General features: G+C 34.7%; 1 protein-coding gene across 1 annotated transcript; it reads left to right on the top strand.

Moving 5' to 3' along the window:
* The first annotated feature begins 7,780 nt into the window (after positions 1–7,780).
* Positions 7,781–9,006, top strand: LOC136817189 (uncharacterized). Its single transcript, XM_067073528.1, has 2 exons — positions 7,781–8,398; positions 8,503–9,006. The coding sequence occupies exons 1-2, from the start codon at positions 7,841–7,843 to the stop codon at positions 8,521–8,523; spliced, it is 579 nt and encodes a 192-aa protein (XP_066929629.1). The 5' UTR covers positions 7,781–7,840; the 3' UTR covers positions 8,524–9,006.
* Positions 9,007–22,905: the final 13,899 nt, after the last annotated feature.

The following is a 22,905-nucleotide window of genomic DNA, read 5'->3' as shown; positions in this document are numbered from 1 at the left end:
ATAGCACCACGAGAAATGCTAAAGAAGGCCCGATGCTGGGCCTAAAATATACAAACTCGGTGTAAAACTTAAGTTTTCAATTTTATCAATCCTGATTTACTCGTCATTTTCAAGATTTCCATCCTCAGCGACACACCTCTGTCAATCAACAAGGGTTTATGACCCTCCCCGAGTGCTCAGGCGACATCGAAATCTTTTAATTTTTTGAAAGTATTTACATAAACCCTTTGGGAACCTTTTAAGTGTCAATGTCGTATACAGTACCTTATCGGGGGGAAAAATGTCGGAGTTTTATTTAATCGGGGTTTTTTTTCGTCGGGAAAAAAATTCGTCATATAGAGGCATTTTAGTCACTTTCCCCCGATCAAAATTTCAAATTCGTCAATTTACCCCGACTAAACTGTCCAAAAGAAATAGTTTTCTTCCTAGTCCAAAATTCGACGTTTAAAGCACTAATTTCGGTAAATAAAGGTGTTAAAAAATAAGTTAGAATTTTGGTTGTGGCATAAAATTTCGGGTAAATGTCTTGGTCGGGGATAAAAAGATCGGGTACAAGTTTTGGTCGGGTGATAAAATATCGGGGAAATATTTCGTCGGGAAAAAATTTCATCACACCTTCAAAATTTTCGTCACTTTCCCCCGACATTTTTTTTCCCGATAAGGTATATCAGATGTCCAGTTTGAGCTAGAAATCGTCATTTTAGATCTCTTCAAACTTTCACCAAAGGTGTATGTTACTAAAGTCGATCATTATCACCATTATGGAATTTTGCTACTAAAGCTAAGAATGCCATTTTAAGAGCATTTTTTATTATCAATTATTAATTATCCCCAAGTTAGGCTCACTCCTTTTACAAAAGTGCCATTTTATGCTTGAGACGTATGTACTATTATGAATTTGGATCCTAACCTAAGAATGTGCTGTAAGAATATTTTAGGATAATTTTCCCCAAAAAGTTAAGAATATCCATGATGAAATGGATTTACACCATTCTTATAAAAAAAAGCGCGTAAACCATTCTTGAGAAATTCAATTTTTAGTTTTCACGACGTCATCGATTATGAGGTCATAATAAGTTTTTGCGTTTTTTCGCGAAAATCAGCGAAAAAACAATTCGGTTACACATCAGGTTAGAAACTTCATCATGTTCAATCATTTGTTTGGTCGTTTTCTATCGACTAATGCGATTTAAAGATTGTGGTATTTTTAAGACATGTCATAACTTACCCAAGAAGAGATACATAAAACTACAAGACAAACAACAATTACTTTCCTTCAATAATTCAAGAAAAGTAGATCATTTTCTAATTGAAATATGAGAGATGTCATAAATATAATATGTCATTGAAATAATGAGAGATGTAATGTTCATTTTCATAAAATAAAAGGCATGATGTATTCATTTTCCTTCAAAATTACAAGACATGATGGGTTCGTTTTCTTAAAAATACAATGGTAGCTTATTCCACCAGGGTTTGAATTAACGACTCGTAATTCGTGATTCACGAGTGAGTTTAGAATTTTCACGAGTCAATTTTGGCTCAAATGAAAAAAATCACGAATCGCAATAAAATTAGGAAGAAAAAAAACTAGGAAGAAAAAAAATTATTTCTCTAGCTGTTAGTGTTAGAGAAAGTCAAATCTTGCCCCACATCTCTCTCTATATGTTCTTTCTCTCTTTCACTGTTATTATTGATTACAAAAAGCTGATTGCGTGGTTGTTTTTACTTTATATTTTTCTTCTAAAAATCAACTAACTTTTCATCCTAATAAACTCATTTAATATGCATGACACTATCTATTTGATCTTCAACGCTCAGAAAGCCTCCTAGACAAACAAACTTTTTCTTCACTCATTTAATATGCATAACACTATTTGACCTTTTAAACATCCAGAAAGCCTCTTAGACAAACAAACTTTTTCTTCACTCATCTAGTATGCATAAAACTATTTATTGGATCTATGTAATGTCCGATAAAAAGTAAGGAATTCTTCTATCATTACCTGTCAATCAATCGTCCCGTTTTTCAATCGACCGTTCCGGCTGTCAATCAACCGTTTCGGCTGTCAATCAACTTCACCCCTCGAATTCAGTTTCTGTTTTGCTTTTGAAAGCAAAGTTTGAATTTGATAGAGGTCATAAAGCAAACTTAATTTATCAACTTCAATTGATCTGAAATTGGACCTTAAAGCGAACCTGAAATTGAGGCCTACACGGGAATGTGTTGCTTTCACCTCCACGAGTCCCACCCACGTAGGGTCGCAAAAACTCCAAAATAAGAAAATCGGTCCCTGGATTTCCCTTTTGGGAAAGAATCTAGAGATTTGGTTCTTAACTGTTCGCGAAATATTTATGAGATTGGATATTTTCGTCCACAGCTTTAGAGCGTTTTTTAGTTTTAGAAACTTGATTAGCCAGATTTAGTAAGTTTTATAGGAGAGATTTTTAAATTTCATTTAATTTTAATGAAAAATTTGAATGGCTAGAGGTCAATACATGGAGTAATTCTGGGATAGGAATTTTATACACGATATGCATCCCCTATATCAAATCAATCCGGAGATATAAGCCTTTAAAGTTTGAACTAGCGATTTTCTTTAAAAAACTTAGAACAAAATGACCGTGGCACTTAAAGGTTAAAATCTCGCTGAAAAGACTCACTTTTGATTTTCTTTTTGCATGACGATGAAGCCCAATCCAATTCATACGAGTAATTTTCAGTTTTTGAGACATGCCATAACTTACCCGAGTTGAATTTTTATAACAAAATAAACTTTACTTTTCTTGAATTTCAAAACGAAAAAGAACAATTCATGTTTTGTACTTTTGAAGGAAAATGAATCTGTATCTCTAGGATATTTAAAAGAAAATGATTGTTACAAATGAATATCTTGTATTTTTGAAGGAAAATGAATGTGACGTTTCTTGTCTTCTTGAAGGAAAATGAAATCTGCATCTCTTGGATATTTGAAAGAAAAATGGTTGCTACATATGAATATCTTGTATTTTTGAAGGAAAATGAATGTGACGTGTCTTGTATTCTTGGAGGAAAATGAAATCTGTATCTCTAGGATATTTAAAAGAAAATGATTGTCACATATGAATATCTTGTATTTTTGAAGGAAAATAAATGTGACGTGTCTTGTATTCTTGAAGGGAAATGAAATCTGCATCTCTTGGATATTTGAAAGAAAAAATGGTTGTTACTAGTATATCCTGTATTTTTAAAGGAACATAAAAGTGACGTGTCTTGTCTTGTATTTTTGAAGGAAAACGAAAATTTATACATCTTATATTTCAAAAAGAAAATTAAGAAATACTTTTTTTGTTTTATTGAATGAAAAATGAAACTTGCATTGTCTTGTATTTTATTTACTTTTGAAGGAAAAAGAATGTTGCATGTCTTGTATTTTTAAAGGAAAATGAAATCTGCATAACTATGATATTTGAAAGAAAATGATTGTAACATGTAAACCTTGTATTTCATGGAAAATGAATGTTGGACATCCTGTATTTTAGAAGGAAAATGGAACCTGCATATCTTCAATATTTGATAGAAAATCAGTGTTGTGTCTTGTATTTTTAAAGGAAAACGAACATTACATTTCTTATATTTCAAACAGAAAATTAAGAAACAGAAAAATCCAGACCACCCTGGATTTTTTCACTCTGAAAACCCAGACCACCTTGGATTTTTTCACTCAAAAAACCGGACCACCCTGGATTTTTTCTCCTCAATATATGGTAACCACCCTGGATTTTTACACTCGAAAAACCGGACCACCCTGGATTTTTTATTTTCCATACCACCCTGGACGTCACACCTCCTCAACATAGGGGGTACAGACTATTTCTGGAATAGCCCATTGCTTGTACTTCTTTAGAAAAGATTTACGAAAGATTCTATGATTATTAGAATTAATGAATTAAAAAAGGTATATCTATTTCTTTTTTAGTTTTTTTTCGGAGATTCGAAGACATTTATTTCATCTCAAAACTCATCATACAATTGGCGAAATTTTCGACCTTAAATCGTCTTGTTAAGCTTTGTTTTAAATACATGACCTTTATGAGAGCGGTGGCAGTTAGTGCAAACTATGACCTAGTTCTAATTATTTATTTGCGAACATAATAATAGCGTCTGTGTTGTACTGGATATTAAAAATGGCGGATGACAGATACCCTTTCCCTTAATATTTTTTGCTGCTATTAGCTCCCGCACTTTAAAACTTTTTATTGAGTAAAGAGGGTAGGTCTATAGGCTTGTTTAGTTCAAATTTTAATATAAGAAAGCTCTTTTATAGGAAAATTTCATCAAAATAGTGCATTTTTTTTCATCAGAACCTCTGAGCTGTTTCCCAAACAAATATCTCGATGAATATGATTTTACACCATTTGAAAAGCTCCAGCCAACCATACGTCACAAGGATTGTCCTGGGCTGATTTTTGGACCTGCTACAAGTGAACGATGTGAGAAATGCTCAGTAGCAAGAAAATCGCTGTTGATAATTGAAAAACGACCATCATTAACGTCAACCAAGCCTAAACCGAAAAGACCCCATTCTTCACTGTCCAAGAAACAATTGAAAATAAGGTTAAGTGATGTCTCTCAAGAGAATGCCAAACTTAAGTTGAGCATCAAACGATTGGAAAAAAGGATTAAAACGTTGGTGAAAAGAGTTGGTGTTTTTATCAAAGACCAGGCAACTTCAGAATTTAAGGGGTTATTTTAAAAATCATGGTACCCCAATTGGTGCACCAATTGGGGTACTCATTGGGGTACCCATTTAATTTACTGACCAGAATTAAATCGTGTGAAAAAGAATAGCATACGCTTTGAAAAATAAATGTAGAGTGAGTGATATAATTAATACATGTAATAATAACATGTAATACAAGAGTATATATGTAATTCTTAATCAAGGCAACCTTAGAACTATTATATTTTATGATGTCATCAAAAATTTTGGTAGAAAGTGTCAATTTAGTGATAAAAATGACAAAAGAAAATGTTACTGCTTTTCTTGCTCTAAAAGCATCTCTACAGATTTTCCAAGGCTAAAATGACTGTCAATTTGTATCCTTTTGTACAATGAGCATCACTTTCATTATAATAAATCTTTTTGGAGGAATTTGACTTACGATTATTATATTTCAATATTTTTTAAATATTTTTGCAAGAAAGTGTCATTTTTTGTCAGCATTCTGACATGTAAAAAGAAAAGATATTAACAAGATGTTACTAGCCAGTACCTTACAATTCTCCTGATTTTAAGCTATAATAAGATGTTGGTTACTGGATTGGAATACTGCTTGGTTTGGTTACTGAATTTATTCTGGTCTTACTTATTCTGGTCTGTAAATTTTTGAAGTAGGAAAGGAGAAAAGCAAGATGGCGGCTGATTTAATTAAAAAGCAGTAGATTTTCACTTCGTGTCGGAAAACGGCAATTGTGACAAAAGTTTTGTGACAATCTTAAATCTAACTTTATTAAATCATCAATGAAAGATTGTAGCACCATATTATAATGAAATTAAGTGTCATTTAACAAAATTAAGGAGAGAAAGTGGTACCCCAACAAGTACCCCAATTGGTAGTACCATGCTTTTTAAAATAACCCGAATTAATTATGCATAAAATGGTTGAATCTAAGCCTGATTTTGAATTTACAGATGGCTCACCCATGAAGCTGCTTTGGGTACAGCAATTGAAAGCATCAAAGCTGAAAAAATCGACGTCAATGAGATGGCATCCTGTTATGATACGTTGGGCTTTGAGCCTATATCTACGAAGTCCAGGTATACATATGAAAATCTGTTATTTGGTATTATATTTACTGAAATATTTTAAATCACAATTCGGAGCAATTTTATAAATCTGATGCAATTTGATATGTTACTGACCCAGTGAAAGTTGGTCTGCTTCTTTTTAAAAGGGGCTTATCTCCTCTACCATCAAAAGTTCTAAAAAAATTCAAGATTTCTCATCCTTTTAGGGCCAAAATTATGAAAAATTGGATTAGAAATGAAAAAAATTGAATAAGTCTGGAACATTTGACAGTTTTGTCAAATCTGCTAAAATTAGTACAAAAAAGGTATATAGAATGTCTAGCAGCTTGTTTGTGTCCATGTACTTCTTCGTCCCTAATTGTAGGGGGGGGTCACTTGGCAATTTTTCTGATTTTTCACCCCCACTCACCACTCACACTCTTCTTTTTTTTTATAAGAACCATGAAATTTGAGTAGAGGCTCAAGCTGTTCTTAAAACCTTTAGCACTTTCAGCCTTCTGTTCTTATTTTTTCAGGTATTTTAGGTTATATTTTCTATCTTTCTGCATTCGTGACCCTGCCCCATTTTGTGGATTTTTTCCCAGAATACCCACCCCCTCCACTTATTAGCTAAGACCCCCTACAATTAGACACAAAATAGTACAAAACTCTGGGGTAGCCAATATACAAGAAACTTAAAACTTCAAAACCTATTTTATAAGCAAATTGGACCTCTGTGGCCCAAAATGTCAAAACTTATCGGCCAACTGCCAGACACCATCTTGAAATCGACTATAGTCTGTCACTGATTGAATTCCAGCCCAGACTCTCAAAGTTAGTTTCTCATTTTTATACGACCATTTCAAGTTTTATGGTGTTTACGATTTTTCAATTATTATACCCCTGACTATCCAGATACCTTGGGTGAGTGGAAAAAAATTGTTAACCAAATTTTATATTTTATGATGCTACAGTAATATGATTTTAGGAATACTTTAAGAAGGAAAATTCTATGGGCAACTAATACTAATAAGTTTTGGAGCACTGGAGAAAAAAGTTTCAAAAATTACCCAAATTTCCCCCTCCAGATCTACAAGTAGGGTTAGATACCAGACCAAACCAGGCAAATGATTTAATCATTTTACATTTTTCAGGTACATACGAACAACTACGAAGTAGTGGATTCTTGCAACTACCATGTTAATCTACTTTGAATCTGTATACTGGTTTTACTGATATCAGATCGTCCTACAACCCAGATATCATTCGTAAACATGCAACTGATTTAAAGGTTTCAGAACTTAAACCTTTCGAACGAAGCTGTGGAATCTTTTTTGACGAAATGAAAATCAAATCAGGTCTTGTTTTTAGTCGAAATACTGGACAACTGGTTGGATTCACAGAGCTTGGTCAGATTAGAGAAGAGATATCTGTTTTGGAGAGAAGTTTGGATGGTGCTCTAAAAGAAAAACCCCTAGCAACACACATGTTTTTCATCATGATCAGAGGTTACTTTAAGCATTTCAACCTGCCAATTGGTCTTTACCCAACTAACAGTATTGATTCTGAACAGCTTTTCACAATTATCTGGGAGGCAACGCATGTAACTGAAGCTATTGGCTTGAAAGTCCACTCCTTTGTCAGATCAAGAAGATCTCAAGATGAGTTATTGTATTTTTCATTTCGGGTCAATGGCCAGCATTTATCATGGAATCAGATTCGTTTTGTCTATGAGCTTGATCTTAATAAGAATTCCCTGTCACCTGGTTTGCGGAAACTACCACGATTAACTAATGATCACATTCGACTTGGTCCTCGAACACGCATGAGAGTTAATCTTGCTGCCCAGGTGCCTATTTTTTACTACATTTGTTTTTAAGTTTGCACATTTTAGCCATTTTCAGAGAAAGATTTTGAAAATTTGAAAATTATGGTGTCCAAAAAATTGCAAAAAGAAATTTGCTGAAAAGTTTTGCACTGACCTCCCCTCCCTGTTGGACCCTTTATTCTGGTCTTATTTTAGTTATTAGTTAATTTTCTTTCAATACTTATAATTGTGAGCTTTTTTTATGTTCTCTTTTCAGGTACTCAGCACCAGCATGGCAAATGCTTTAAAGAAACAAGGATTTAGCACCACTAAGGAGCTTGAAAAATTCATCAGAATGATTGATAAATTCTTTGACATCATGAATGTTCAAGATACTTATTCAGGCACGTCTACCAACAAACCATGGCTTATCGAATTTAGACTTGATGAAATTGAAATAGACAAAACTATCACACACAACACTCAGACTGATGCTACAGCTACAACACACAATCAAACTGCTGCTACAGCCACAGCACACAATCAGACTGATGTTACAGTCACAACACACAATCAGACTGATGTTACAGTCACAACACACAATCAGGCTGCTTCAGTCACAACGCACGATCAGACTCCTGCTACAGCCACAACACACAATCAGACTGCTGCTACAGTCACAACACACAATCAGACTGATGCTACAGTCACAGCACACAATCAGGCTGCTTCAGTCACAACGCACGATCAGACTACTGCTACAATCACAACACACGATCAGACTGCTGACGATAAAGTTAAAAAGGAGAACAGATTGAAGGTTCAATGCATTACTCTCAGACATGTTATAACAGATGTAATCTTGGGTCAAAAGTTTTCTAGGGTCTATTTATGTTGTAACATCTTGTGATATTATTTTTTCAGTTCGTTCATTCGTTGAGTTAGTTCCATTGCTACTACGTATGGATGGTGTCGAATATTTCCTGTCCGATAAGATCAATCAGGACCCCGTTGAAGAACATTTCTCCAAGCACAGGGCTCGACTAGGTGGATCAGACAACCCAACTGTGGAACAGTACATGTTAACAGAACGAAAATTGGTGGTTGCGAAATCAGAACTCATACTTACGTTAAGAGGTAATTTTCGTGGTAGAAAACGAAAGCAGGTTACCATAGATATCAACGATGAAAGAACTCTTCCTAAAAAACCGAAAAAACCAAAGAAACCAAAACAAAAACAAAAGACTCAATCAAAATGATTTACGAACGTTTAGAAATCATATTTTTAATTTGCTTCCCCAGGTACTTAATAATTAGTTATTTTATAACGATAGGAAAAGTATTTAGTGAAAAGCTTTGAGCACAACGAGCACGATCTTTACTGATTCCCTAGATGTGATAAGAATAAAAAGATAATTTTCACTCTTATGTTTTTATGATCTGCCATGGCATTTTTAAATATTTCTTTAGAGATCTTCCATTTCTTTTTTCTTGTATATAATTGACATCTTTTGCGTTTTTCTTATTGTGCAAACAATTTTACAATTTTGAATGTAGATATTTTTCTATTTTCCTATTTGTGTATACAGTTGACGCTCTCTAATTCGACGTTCTATTATTCGATAAGCTCCCCTGTCCGATGGAAATTTGAAGTCCCTTGAAGATTTTTCGTTCTCTTATTCCATTTCTAGCGTGTTAAAAGGCCTTTAGGACGGAGTTCAATCTTAGAACTTTCAAATTTTGGCTTTCGAATTAGAATTTTGAAATTCGATTCCTCAAAACGAAAAAAAAAAACAGACAAATATCGAAGATTTCTTCAAAAGAACTTAGGTTTTCAGCAAGAACTTCGATATTTGTCCTGATTCAAACCATTTGAGTCTCTCCTATATTTTTCTCCCCCAGGTCTATAATTCGATATTTACCTCGTGGTTATCGAATTAGGGAGACTTCCCCCTATTCGATACCCTCTCGTATTCGATGAAAATCCAATTTCTCTTGAAAATCGAATTAGAGAGCATCAACTGCATTTCTTTACTTGTACACAATTTTATTTTTAATATTAGGCTAAAGATGAAATTACCTACGCTAAGTATAACTGAATAATTATGTCAAACCTACTTTATACATGCTTTTCACAAGAACCCTCCTCCTGATAAGTTTTTTCAGGATGTTTACTAGTACGAAAAATATCATATTACAAAATCTTACTAGAGTGGTAATATCGGGAAACCGTATCTACCCTCAAATTATTTTCTTTTATTTCCCGTGTGAACGTTTTCCTGATTTTCCCTAATTAGTATCCCAACTCTAAAACTTGCGCGAAAATTAATAGCAAGTGTTCGCAAGGCCAGAATGAACATTGCAAGATTAAATTTTGCGAATCGCAGACCTCTACAAAACCACAGTATCTATAAGAAGCACGATTCGTTAGTGGATACAGGCAGCCTATATAAAAACACGATATTCGCGAAATTTGTCAATTCTTCCAATAAAAATGATTTCTCAACTGGCTATTTATAAAAAAGACCATTTTCAAGGCTATTCGCAAAATATAATCCTGCAATGTTTATTATTCCGATTAAAGTACCCCACGGACAATTTATACATACTCCACCCCGGCATGGCCGGTTTTTATTCTGGAAGAGCAAAAACACGAATCACGATCAAAATCAGAAACTTGGAACAGAGAAAATCCGGTCAAAATTTCAATATTAAATTAGACAGCTTGAAACCTGTAAAAAACCAACTAGGAACTTTTAATTTGAAAGTCAACAGTTTTATTCTTTTACTATAAACACTCTTAATTATTTATAAATGATGCCGAAATTTAATAATAAAAGAGTTGATTAAAAATTTACTGACCAATACGATATAATAACAATGAAATGTAATAAGTTTTTGAACAAAATGAAAAAATAAAGGCACAAACACTTGTCTAAGACCGATTGAGACTGCATAATTATTCTCTGTACTTTTTTATTGGAATTAGAAGAAATCAAATCACAATTTTTTCATGACTCAAAAATTAAGACAATAATGTTTGAAAGAGCAATATAGACCAATATAAAACAAAAGAAAAGAGTGTATCGTGCCTCAAGGAAAAAAAAAACCAAAAAAATAAGACTTTTTAAAAAGCAAAATTATAAAAATCAAAAATTATAAAATGAATCTCCTAATATTTTGAGTTAAAAAATATAAATCAAATCATAAAAAATCATCGTGCTTCTAAACGGTCAAAATCGAACAAAATATGAGAAAAATTAAATTTGGCGGATGGTGGAAAAAAATAAATTTTGGCGGAAACTTAATTTTTTTAAATTCTTCCCTTAAGGTAATAAAACACCAAGCCAGGAAAAATAGTGTCCAAAAATAAGCGGAACAGATTTTATATATAAAAAATCCATTTTGATCTTGGATAACTTTTGAATAAACAATTAAACTTTTAAAATGCATTACCTCAAATCCCACAAGGCAACAGATTTTAGTTTTTTATTTTATACAAATTCTGTTTTGCTTTTATTTCGTACACTGTCGTATTTAGCACAAATAGTGAAAACGTAAGTAATAAATAATTAAAATAATACAAAAATGTTAGAAAAGATTTGACTACAGGTTCAGTTTCTTAACTTTATTCAAAAAACGCTTTGCACTTTTAACTTTAGAGTTCGCAGCAATAACACTCAGTGATTTTTTAGGTGTACCCTTCACAGTTGTAAGTTTTTTCTTTGGCGATATCATTGACCGATCAACAATTTTCTTGGCTCCTTTTTTTGCTAGTCCTTTTCTGAGAGATGGCTCTCCTTGTTCAGTTACCTTCTCTCCTTCTTGGGCCTTTCTCCATTTATATTGCTGCAGCCACCCCTTAACAAATGCATTAGCTCTAACATTTATCCACTTTGAAATTAATATGAGGAATAGCTTTGACCTCACATTTTCATCCAAACTAATAGTGAGGGATTTCCACTCAACAAATTTGTGCATGATAAAAATTTGGTCTTGAGGACTTCCTTGATATTTTCCCCAGAGTACGTAGCAAACTAATTCAGATTCAAAATAGGCCGTGCTAGTTTTTCAATCCTAACAACAATCTGATAAAATTGGACGTTCACTTTGAATAAGCCGCCTCTATCCACCTGCTCAGCCCAAGCTCTAACGTACTCGTTGATTCCCAAGTCTTTGTATGAGTTACTGTCTTTGGTACCCCAACTTTCGAGTAAAGTTACCAGTGGATTGGGTTTTAAAACTGAGGTCCGCATGCCTTGTTTGAGCGAAAAAACAAGATACCCAGCCACGTAATATAAGGTTTGCTCCTCATCCTTTGATATTTGTGTTAAGAAGGAATCTGCAACAAAATTGAACAGAAACAAGGAGTGTGGGCTGGGACAACCAAGGCTTTACAGGAGTCGATTATTAGTCTCCACATCAAAATATTTTCATGAATAAAGTTTGATGTGATTTTAGCAATTACTCATACTCCCTACCGTCAGATTGGTATTGGTTTTTTATACGCTAGCAACAGTTGCTATTTTTAGCCTACAAACTGTCATGTCGGCAAGATTACAGAAAAGATCTATTGGTCACTAAAAATAGTGTTAAAAAACACTACTGAATACATTCATGACTAAAACGATAAAGAGTACCATATAATATGGCATATTTTTTCTATAATTATGGATTATCTTTGAGGTTATTCGTTTTACCCTCGAAAAATTCCACGTTGGCTGATTTGACTGCCCTTTATTTAGGGAAAGTCAACTTCCTAACACTTACTGTATAGAACAGCAGGATTAGTAGTGGTATATAAAACAGACCAGAGCAGATAGAAGACTGGAAGAGCAGTTAGTTCCAAATAAACGCTTAAAAAATCTATCACAAAAACTCAGGAAAAGATAGGAAGTCAGACAAAAATATGAAAATGTCATGTGTGTGCGTTTACGTGTTATTAACATGTAAGTGAAAGTGTGATGTTGGATATTGCTAGCTAACCTTTTTGCAAACAACCTTCAATGTGAATTTTAAACCATCTTTCACTTTTATAAGGTTTACCACAAAATTCACAAAAATATCTTGGTTGTCTGTCCAATGTAATCGACGTTCCAAATATGCTGGCTGGGATTACATCAACGTCTGAAACACAAACAACTGTGACATTTTGTTCATCTACATGGACAAGTCTTGGGATCGTTTGTAATGTGAAATCAACTCCATCATCATCAAGTTCCTCTTCAGACACGGTTATTTCATTTCCATCAATTTTTGAGTCCAGTTCTTCTAAGTCTTCTAAAGTAATTTCTTCTGCTTCTTCAAAATAATCCAAATCTTTTTCCTTGTTTCCTGCTTCCATCTTGTTTTTTGCTATCTGATATCTTTGCGCGCTCAATTATTTTGTTGACATTTTTTCACGATCATAACAAAATTTGATTGGACGTCAAGCAAGACAAGCCGTAATCTGATTGGTCAAAAGCCAAATCTGCCAAAACCTGATTGGCTCTTACGGTAAACTCGAAAATTTATTGGCCCGCCGAAATAAATAGCCAACACTCATATTACAATAGACCAAAATTTCCCGGCCTTCCAGTCAGTTCCAGTTCACTCTATCATTTCCCTGGCTCTAAATATTCGACTTTCAGACTAAAATAATTTAATAAACGCCCCCTTCTTTTAAACGCCCCCCTCGAATAAACGCCCCTCCTAAAATCAAAACAAGAAGCCTAGCGGCGTGAAGGCCCAGTAGACTTGAAATGAGAAAGATAATGCGAGTTGAACATAAGTCTGATTATATCAAGAAAACAGTAGTTCGATGAAATAGCAACAATATACGTGTTGTGTATACCCAATGATATTAACGGGTCTTTCTTTCTATCGAGAAGTGGGGGTATAACTATGAGAATGTAATCAGGGTGTAATCATTATGACGATTTTAAATTTGTCAGATGTTCTAATTAGTTAGATTTGAAACTGGATTCATGCCGAAGTAAAATTGTTTTAATCTTTTAGTTTTGTTTTCTCGTTATAAGGAGAAAAAAAAAAAGAAACAAAAATTGAAAGCGTAGTATTGTAGACTGGGCTAACAAAGGGGGAGACGGCTCAGCGGAGAGATCAGTAATTTAACCCTATTCATACTAGGCTTTTAGGGGCGGTTCAGAACTAGGGGGGGGGCTTTTCCTGTACCACCCCTTAACTTTTGATCTAGTGGGTCTTTTTTGATGAAATTTGGCACACAAGATCCTTGTCACGTAAGGTAACTTTTGACAAAAATTTTTTTTGATGACGTCACTCATCATGCCCAAAGTGAGCAAAAACCGAAAATTTCCTTTGTTCTTATAAATAGCTATTGTATTCTAACAAAGGCTTTAGAAAAAAGTTGTCTGAGTTTAAAATGCTTATTTTATCCTAAATATTTATTAAACTGCGGTTTAAATGATATATTCGGCATCAAAAATAAATTTGTATTAGAAAAGTGTCAATTTTTGTGACACTTTACTGTCAGAAATGTCATCATGCTCAAGGTGTGAAAATATTTAGGTGTCAAATTTTTTTTGGACCTACCTGGAGGTCCTATAAATTAACCTCTGTCCGTCCGTTCGTCCGTTCGTCCGTCCGTCTGTTACCAGCTTTTCTCAGGATTGGCTCATTAGTTTTTTCTGATTTTTGGCACAATGATGCAAAATGGCAATGCCCAAAATGTGACGGAGCCCGATTTTCGAAAAAAAATCATTTCCGGCCGAAAATGCCGGAAATATGCCGGAAAAACCGGTTTTTTGGCATTTTCTCAAGATTTCATCATTAGTTTTTTCTGATTTTTTGTACAAAGATGTGTATTAGCAATGCCCAAAACTTGGCCGAGTCCGATTTTTGAGGAAAAATCTTTTCCGGTCGAAAATGCCGGAAATATGCCGGAAATCGCCGTTTTTGCAGATTTTCATCGGACTTTTTCCTTATATTTCGTTGTTTTTTCACACAAAAACATTATTAATAGCAATGTCCACGATCAAGCATGATTCAATTGTCAATAAAACTGATTTTTGAAGCCGGAACTTTCTAAAAATCGCCGGAACAGCCGATTTTCGCCGGAAAAACGGTATTTCTTGAATTTCTTGAGCTGTACTTTATATTTTTTCATGAAATTTTGCACACTGATGCAAAATGTCAATACCAAAATTGTGACGAAGCCCGATTTTCGAAAAAAATTCATTTCCGGCCGAAAATGCCGGAAATATGCCGGAAAAACTGTTTTTTTGGCATTTTCTCGAGATTTTCTCATTAGTTTTTTCTGATTTTTTGCTCAAAGATGCTTATTAACAATGCCCAAAACATGGCCGAGTCCGATTTTTGAGAAAAAAATTTTTCCGGCAGAAAATGCCTGAAATATGCCGGAAATCGCCGTTTTTCTAGATTTTCATTGGACTTTTTCCTTATAATTGGTTGTTTTTTCATTCAAAAACATTATTAATAGCAATGCCCACCATCAAGCATGTTTCAATTTTCAATAAAATTGATTTTTGAAGCCGGAACTATTTTAAAAGTCGCCGGAACAACCTATTTTCGCCGGAAAGACAGTATTCCTTGAATTTCTCGAGCTGTACTTTATATTTTTTTATGAAATTTTGCATACTGACGCAATATGACAATACCTAAAATGTGACGGAGCCCGATTTTCGAAAAACATTTTTTTCTGGCCGAAAATGCCGGAAATATGCCGGAAAAACCGGTTTTTTGACATTTTCTCAAATTTTTATTTTTAGTTTTTTCTGATTTTTTGCAGAAAGATGCGTATTCGCAATGCTCAAAACATGGCCGAGTTTGATTTTTGAGAACAATATTTTCCCGGTTGAAAATTCCGGAAATCGCTGTTTTTGCAGATTTTCATTGGATTTTTTCCTTATATTTCTATGTTTTTCACACAAAAACATTATTGATAACAATGCTCACCATCAAGCATGATCCAATTGTCAATAAAACTGATTTTTGCGACCAGAACTTTCTATTTATTTTTTCCCTACAACCCTTCCCTCTCCCCCCACCATCAGTCAATGATGAATTTCTTGCGTTATGCATTTTCGCTAAACGCTATGTTTTCTGACTGATTTTTTTCATTTTTCTCCTTGCATTGCTATCTAACTTTCATCATCAGGTAGGTCCATTCAGCATCTAGCTTGTTTATTTTGAAGCTAAATAAAAGTTGGGAATTTACAGAAAATTTCACGACAAAAGCTCTATTATTTCATGAACTATTACCAATAGTTTGACCTCCGAACAGAAAGAGCCCCCCCCCCTAGTACGAATAGGGTTAAGACTGTATATGGTTTCGTACCATCGATTAACTTATATTCTCAATTTCAACTTATAATAATTTGACAGCATTTAGTTTACATGAAATATCTTATAAAATAGGTTATACACTATTCGTGTCTCTTTCAATCTCCGTCTTTCATCGTTTGAGTTGCAGCTTTTATAGCTGTCAACGGAATGTCAATGGAATGTCGTTAGATTTAAATAAAGTAACAGATATTGATCTTGGGCCGCATGAATCTCATTTGTATGTTTGTTGCGGTTCGAGCATGTTTCAGCATTTGCGTATAGGTTTAATCATCGATCGTTATGTATGTAAGGTATAATTTCAGCATGTTTCAGCATTTTCGTAAGTTTTAATCATCGATCGTTATGTGATATTGGTCTTGGTTGAACCACTTTCTGATGGGGTGGCCAGCTGGCTTTAAGCTCCAGCTGACAGTATTAATAAATGATTTTCTTTCAAAATAAACTATGAAGCGCTAAATACTAAAATAATATAATCAATAAACCTTGCAACAAAAAATATCCTAAAAATTATAATATACGAGAGTTACTCTTGTTGTGAAAAATACCACAACAAACTAAGTAACTAGTAAAATAATGTAGATAAAAATATATGGATGTCATTGATATACTCAGTCTAAATATGCTGAAAATACAATATAGGGATACAACGAGGTAACCTCATTGTGAATATAATCCTAATATTTACACCGGGAAAATATATGAAAACACATGATTGAAAAGCTAAGCGAAAAGTCTCAAAAGTCTAAAATAAGGGCCGGGGAGGGGGAAGTGGGTTTACCAACTGACGGTATGTGCGGCGAAAAAATTGGCTTTTAGAATCGCACCCTTACAGTGCAGAAAAAAATCGGTGAAATTCATACCCTTACAGGTGCATTTTTCAAATTTTAAACTCTTTTAGAGCAAAACAAATCAAGATTTTCGGGCAAAAATTTGCAATTTTTCCCAGATTTGCTGAAATTTCCACCCTTACAGTGCATTTATCAAAAGTCCACCCTTACAGTGCATTTCTGATATTTTGAAAAACATACCCTTAGCCGCCGCACATACCCGTTGGTCAATTTGCCTGACTAACCCCCCCCCCCCCCCCCCGGGAATAAGGGGCATAAAAAAAACAAATAACAAACGAAAAGAAATCTTTTTGATTAGGAAAAATTTTATGTAGCTTTGAGAAATTAATCCAGTAACGAAATCAATAAGCGAAATCAACTTTGCATTTTCATCAATAGTAAAATATAAATTAAATGATTTTAAACTGTAAAATAGTTTTGTCCATTTCAAAAGACAGAGTACCAATTTTATGTTCTATCTGTGTTAAATCAAAAACGAATATTTCATCTCCAAGTTCTTTACACGTTTTTTTTTTATTAGAACACCTAAAATTTGGCTGAGCCTGGATGTGCTTATTTTTTTAGCAATTTTCAGCCTAAAATGTTCTTAAATGCGTTCTTAATTTTTCAGACTACTCTAAATCGACAATATGATACAAAATAAAGAGCACTTGAATTTGGCAAAATTTGGACAATATTTGACTCTCGACTTTTGAAGATCCACCCCTAAATTCTGTTAAAACTGCTTAAAAAGAGGAAAAAATTGTAGTTTCTTGTCATTTTTTTCCAAACTGAGGCTGGGCATGTTCTTAAGATGTTCTTAATTTTTCGACGAATTTCAGCCTATATGTTCTTATAAACTAGGTTCTAATAAAAAAAAAAACGTGTATTGAAAAGAAATATCATACCTTTTATTCAGCTTACTGATTCTTTGAAACTTTGAGGAAGTTTGGCATTGGACAATCTTTTTATCGGACTTGATAAGTGTTGGACAGAACGTACATGCATACCCAAAATCAGTTGAATGAATTATTTTGATCTCCTTAACCATTACTATGGAATTGGATTCGATTTCGATTTCTGGGGCTTCTCGTCAAGCTTAAGATTGTTTCACTGTAACTTGATACGTATTTGGTGTCGTTGTACTCTCTCACGATCAGTTTTGTAAATTCGACGTAATCATTATTCAGACGGCGTGCACGATCGATAAAATCATCCCATAATGCAATTCGGATTGACCCATATTCGTCATGAAGCCGAGATTCGTTCAGAATTTGACAGGGATGTTTACCAATATACACTTTTCTCTGCTTGTTCGGGTCTGCCATGACGACTTTTGCTTTAATCGATACATGTTTTTTTTTATAAGCAAGTGTCTGTCCCTATGTCGGGCTCGCATTATGCTTAGCATTCTATTGTTAAAATATAAAAGAAAAAACATGTACTGAAGTTCCAATTTCCAGTAGATATTTGAATTGTATGGACGAAATCGATTTTTTATATCGATCAGTTCTATCTTATTTTAAAGCAAGCAAATCAGTCTTGTAGATCGAAGTTTTTTGATTTATGATAATATAATCAGCGAAGTTGGTGTATTATTCTCCTGTTTCTCGATGTTTGTGATTTGCACTGGATCTCCCTCTTCAAATAACTTTCGCTTTGTTGCATCAAAATGAAATTGCCTTGATTGGGCTCTTCCAGAAAAAGTTCGTACATAGGGGGTGGAGGATATATCATTTTTGAAGCTCGACCCCCCGGACAAATGCTAAATTTACCCCCCGGACATGGCTTTTTTACCCCCCGGACATCAACTTTTTACCCCCCGGACACAGCAAAATGACCCCCCGGACAACACGTTTTTACCCTATGGACTTCGGTAAATTTGTATACCCCGGACAAAGGTGCTTACCCCCCGGACTAAATATCCTCCACCCCTATTACCCTCCTCCATCTTCAAATTCCAGTTTCAACCCCTGGGCAGTCGGTCACACGCTCCACTGGACATCATACTCTTTACCCCCCCCGGACATCATACTCTTTACCCCCCCCCCCTCCCGGACATGTTCTCTTTACCCCCGGACATGTTTCTCTTTACCCCCGGACATGTTACTCTTTACCCACGGACATATTACTCCTTACCCTCCGGACATGTTACTTTTTTACCCCCCGGACATGTTACTCCTTACCCTCCGGACATGTTACTTTTTTACCCCCCCCCCCCCGGACATGTTACTTTTTACCTCCTGGATATATTTTACTCTTCACATCTTTGCCCTTAACCTCTGGATATTATTAACATGCTCAGTATAGGAAAAGGGGAGACGACTAGGAAACAAGTAAAACGATTAATTGAGGGTAAGTCTTCATAAGTATTTGCCCAAAATGATGATGAATATGCAATGCCACTGGGCCGGGGGTTACCTAGTCAAAAGAAGGGTACAGAATGACGCCTTTAACGGGGTGCCTTTTTGGATCTTTAGAACCCCGCTAAAATAAAACACAAAATCTAATTCCAGTCCCCTAAGGATTGTGAACAGCCGAAATTCCATATCGTGACCCTCAAAACCCTTCTAGTATAACAGTTCCAAAAAGGGTCACGAAGTTCACGAAAATTCGGGTCTTTCCTCGATTTCAGTCCCTTTAATGATCCGTTTTGGTCCCTTTAAGGGACCAAATAGTCGAGCAGCACATTTCCATTAGCCCGCAAAGCTAGTCCCCCCGGATGCAATGTCTCAACATTTTCTAAAACACTTATGTCTCATTACAACACGCTTTTATTTAAAAATAGCTTCTATAAGAATATTAGGGTGAGAATCGGCCAAATCCAAAGGGTAACCTATTATGAGATCAGATCGTGATTGCTTTCTGTCCACCATGCTCAAGCTCTCTGTCCATTTCGTAAGGGCAACATGGCAACATTATACAGTAGAAACTCCAAGTACGGGTGCCGTATCAGAAAAATTGTAGTTTTGAATTTTTCGCCACGTTACATGATTCTAACAGTTATGTTACTAAACGTGTACATTAGTAAAAAAACATACGAGAGCGGTATCTTCAGATATACGATTTTTATAGACAAACCAGTAAATCATGGCTCAGGCTGAGATGTTCTTAATTTTAAGAGTTTTTCAGGCTTAAATGTTCTTACGATGTTAATGAAAATGGAAATCTGTACTTTCTTAGTAATTTCTGAAATCTGAGGCTCAGATTGTTCATAATTTCGTTCTTAGGTTTTAGCCAAACTTCAGTCTCGTATTCTTATAAAAAAGCGTGTAAGACAAGACACGAAAGTCACTCTAATTAGGCGCCAAAACAAAACGGGCTTTGCTTTTGAAACTATAACTGTAAATGACACATTTGTTAGCATTTGAAGACTGAATTTTGTCTTCAGATGAGAGGTCACTCTTAACAAAAATTACTGTACGGCTAATAACATTCCTTTTGAAAGCAAATTTAACTATATGTGTTCGTTCTGCTGCATGCGGTGGTAATTTAATGAAAGTTATGGCTAGTATAAATAAAAATCCTCAAAATCGTTCATCTTACTGACTTTGAAAATATATCTCTCATACACCGAACCATAGATAAAAAATCTTCTTACCCCCCCCGGACATGATATTTTGACACATACCCCCCAGACAAAAGCAATATCAGATACCCCGGAAAAAATATCCTCCACCCCTATTTTGAACACTTACCCTTGGTTGGGTACATTAGCTCCAGCTTCAGCCCCCCCTCCGACCACCTGCTTCTTTAACCCCCCAGACATTTGCTTTCCGACCCCCCCCGGACATTTTTTTATCCCCGGACATTAGATTCTGACCCCCTGGACATGACTTTCTGACCCCCCCTGGACATGAGTTTCTAACCCCCCGGACAATAGTCTTTGACCCCCTGGACAACAGCTTTTGACCCCCCGGACAAGGCAATATTTTACCCCCCGGACAATATATCCTCCACCCCCCATGTACGAACATTTTCTGGAAGAGCCCATTGTCGTTGTCGGGCCATTTTTTATGCTTATTTTGAAATAGACCTTATCGGAGTTTTTTATTTTTCTAAAAAAAAGTGATGCATTGTGGGATTGTTTCGAGTGTATTACGATAGAATTCCTAAGAGATTTCTATTGTAATACACTCGAAACAATCCCACAATGCATTGCTTTTTTAGAAAAATTAAAAACCCCGATAAGGTCTATTCTTTTTAGATGGAGAGATACTTTGTATGTAACCAGTCATGTTTTCCATTTAACTCTGAATCTGAATCTGAATCAATTGACTAATCTTTTCAAGTGATTGATAGTCGCTAAGAATGCCCCGCAGAGCTTCCTTTCGAAATACCCCTAAGTAAGCGAATAACGTATAAGACATTCTAACGAACAGATTTAGGTTAAATTCCAAGGATGAAATAATCTATCACATCACAGTCCGCTTATGGACAAATTCAACTTTGTGTTAAACTTTTTTTCGTCTGAAGTTTCAACCAAAATTAGCGTTTCAACCTCTTTGGCTTTAACAACGCACTAGATTTCTTGATTGTACTTCCTTCTAATCGTTTTAAGCTTATTGGGCTAACCTTCCAGCGCAGCTGGTTTATTTGAATTTAAAGGTAGAAACCCTAAATCTCAAAAAGGGTAAAACTGTTCATCAAAATTATTTTGATTTGTTTTCACACAATTTTTGCCTTGGAATTTCGGTCCTACACCGTTTAGAGTCAAAATAGTGCCGAATTTATCAGAAACCCCATGTTTGACATGTTTTTCTTGAAACTTATCAAATTTTTTGGCATTTTCTGAGAAATTAAATTTTCCCTTTTACAATAAAAGAAAAATTTGACTGTTAATTATCATCATAGTAAGGGGAAATTTGTTCATTTTTTGGGGTCGCTCGATTTTTTTAGTCAAAGCACTTGTTGTACATTTTTGGAAAGCTAAGGGGTAGGGGAATCAAAATAACTTGGGTGCCAATTTTTTTTCGGACACTTTGGTGCGATTTTCGGACAAATACGACGGTCTCAGGCAAAAATCATAGGGTGAGCATAGGGTGAACAAGAAAGAGTAGATGATCACGGTGGAAGAGATAGAAATAGTTATGTCCTAAAACATTCAAACTCTAGGGAACATACAAAAGTTAAAATGAAAGACTTTACCATATTAGGTAATAATTTTATGACAGTGGATCACCAGAAAATTTGTGAGGCATTCTTTATCAGAAAATACAAGCCCACGATAAATGTTCAAAGACTATCAAAACCTATTTTGTTATTTAATTAGTCGTCATTTTTTCTATACACATATTCACTTGAGAGTCATTTTATTGCTAATTTATTCATTTATTTATTGATTTTATAGCAGATTTTATAGCGTATTGTTTTATTTGATCTTACCAATTATTCTCGTTTGTACATTTTTTAAAACAATTTGTTAACATTTTCAGATTAGAAATTTTTATTTCAATGTTTTTAATCTGATGATGGTGGTCGGATGACACCGAAACGTCTTGAATAAATTTTGATTTTATGAAAATAAAACGAAGTCGCTTCTGTGTTTGAAATTTTTATTGAACTCATTCAGGAGGATCAACCAATTTGATAGGGTGAAATATTAATGAAAATTTTAGCTTGAGAAAACGGAGACCTGTTGTATTATTTTGGAAAGCTCTCAAAAAATTAAGATTAGTGATATATTGCGAGTATAGGTGATTTCAGTACCTAACTCGAGATATTGAGCTTCCGAAAGCGCAAAAACTGGACAAAAAAGCTGTTTCTGGCTGAAAAACACTGAAAAACAATGTTTTCAAGGATTAATATCTCGATATCTGGATTTTCAAAATAATAGCGCTTGCGCAGATTTTTTGAGCGTGAATGCTTAGGTGAATGCTTAAATCCAGTTTTTCTCGTTTTTCGAACAAATTCTTTGGTCCCTTGAAGCTTCGAGGTAGAGACATTTTACTGTTTTGAATTTTTTATTTTACTGATTAAATTTTGGCATGAATAAATTAAGCAACTACGTATACAACCATACAATAAAAAATCCAAATTCAGGCAACAGTTACCTAGAAATATTTTTACCCTCTGATTTGCTGACAGTAACCCTGATTACGGACAATGAAAACCATGTGTAATTTAAGGTGTAATTGACGTCTTTAATCAGCATGATATTCTGTTTTCTCTTTGAAAA

This window comes from Clytia hemisphaerica, unplaced genomic scaffold, assembly GCF_902728285.1.
Source record: "Clytia hemisphaerica strain Z4C2 unplaced genomic scaffold, Clytia hemisphaerica genome assembly, whole genome shotgun sequence".
Classification (NCBI taxonomy): domain Eukaryota; kingdom Metazoa; phylum Cnidaria; class Hydrozoa; order Leptothecata; family Clytiidae; genus Clytia; species Clytia hemisphaerica.
Note: the sequence above shows the minus strand (reverse complement) of the source record. Positions and strands in the feature narration are given on the sequence as shown.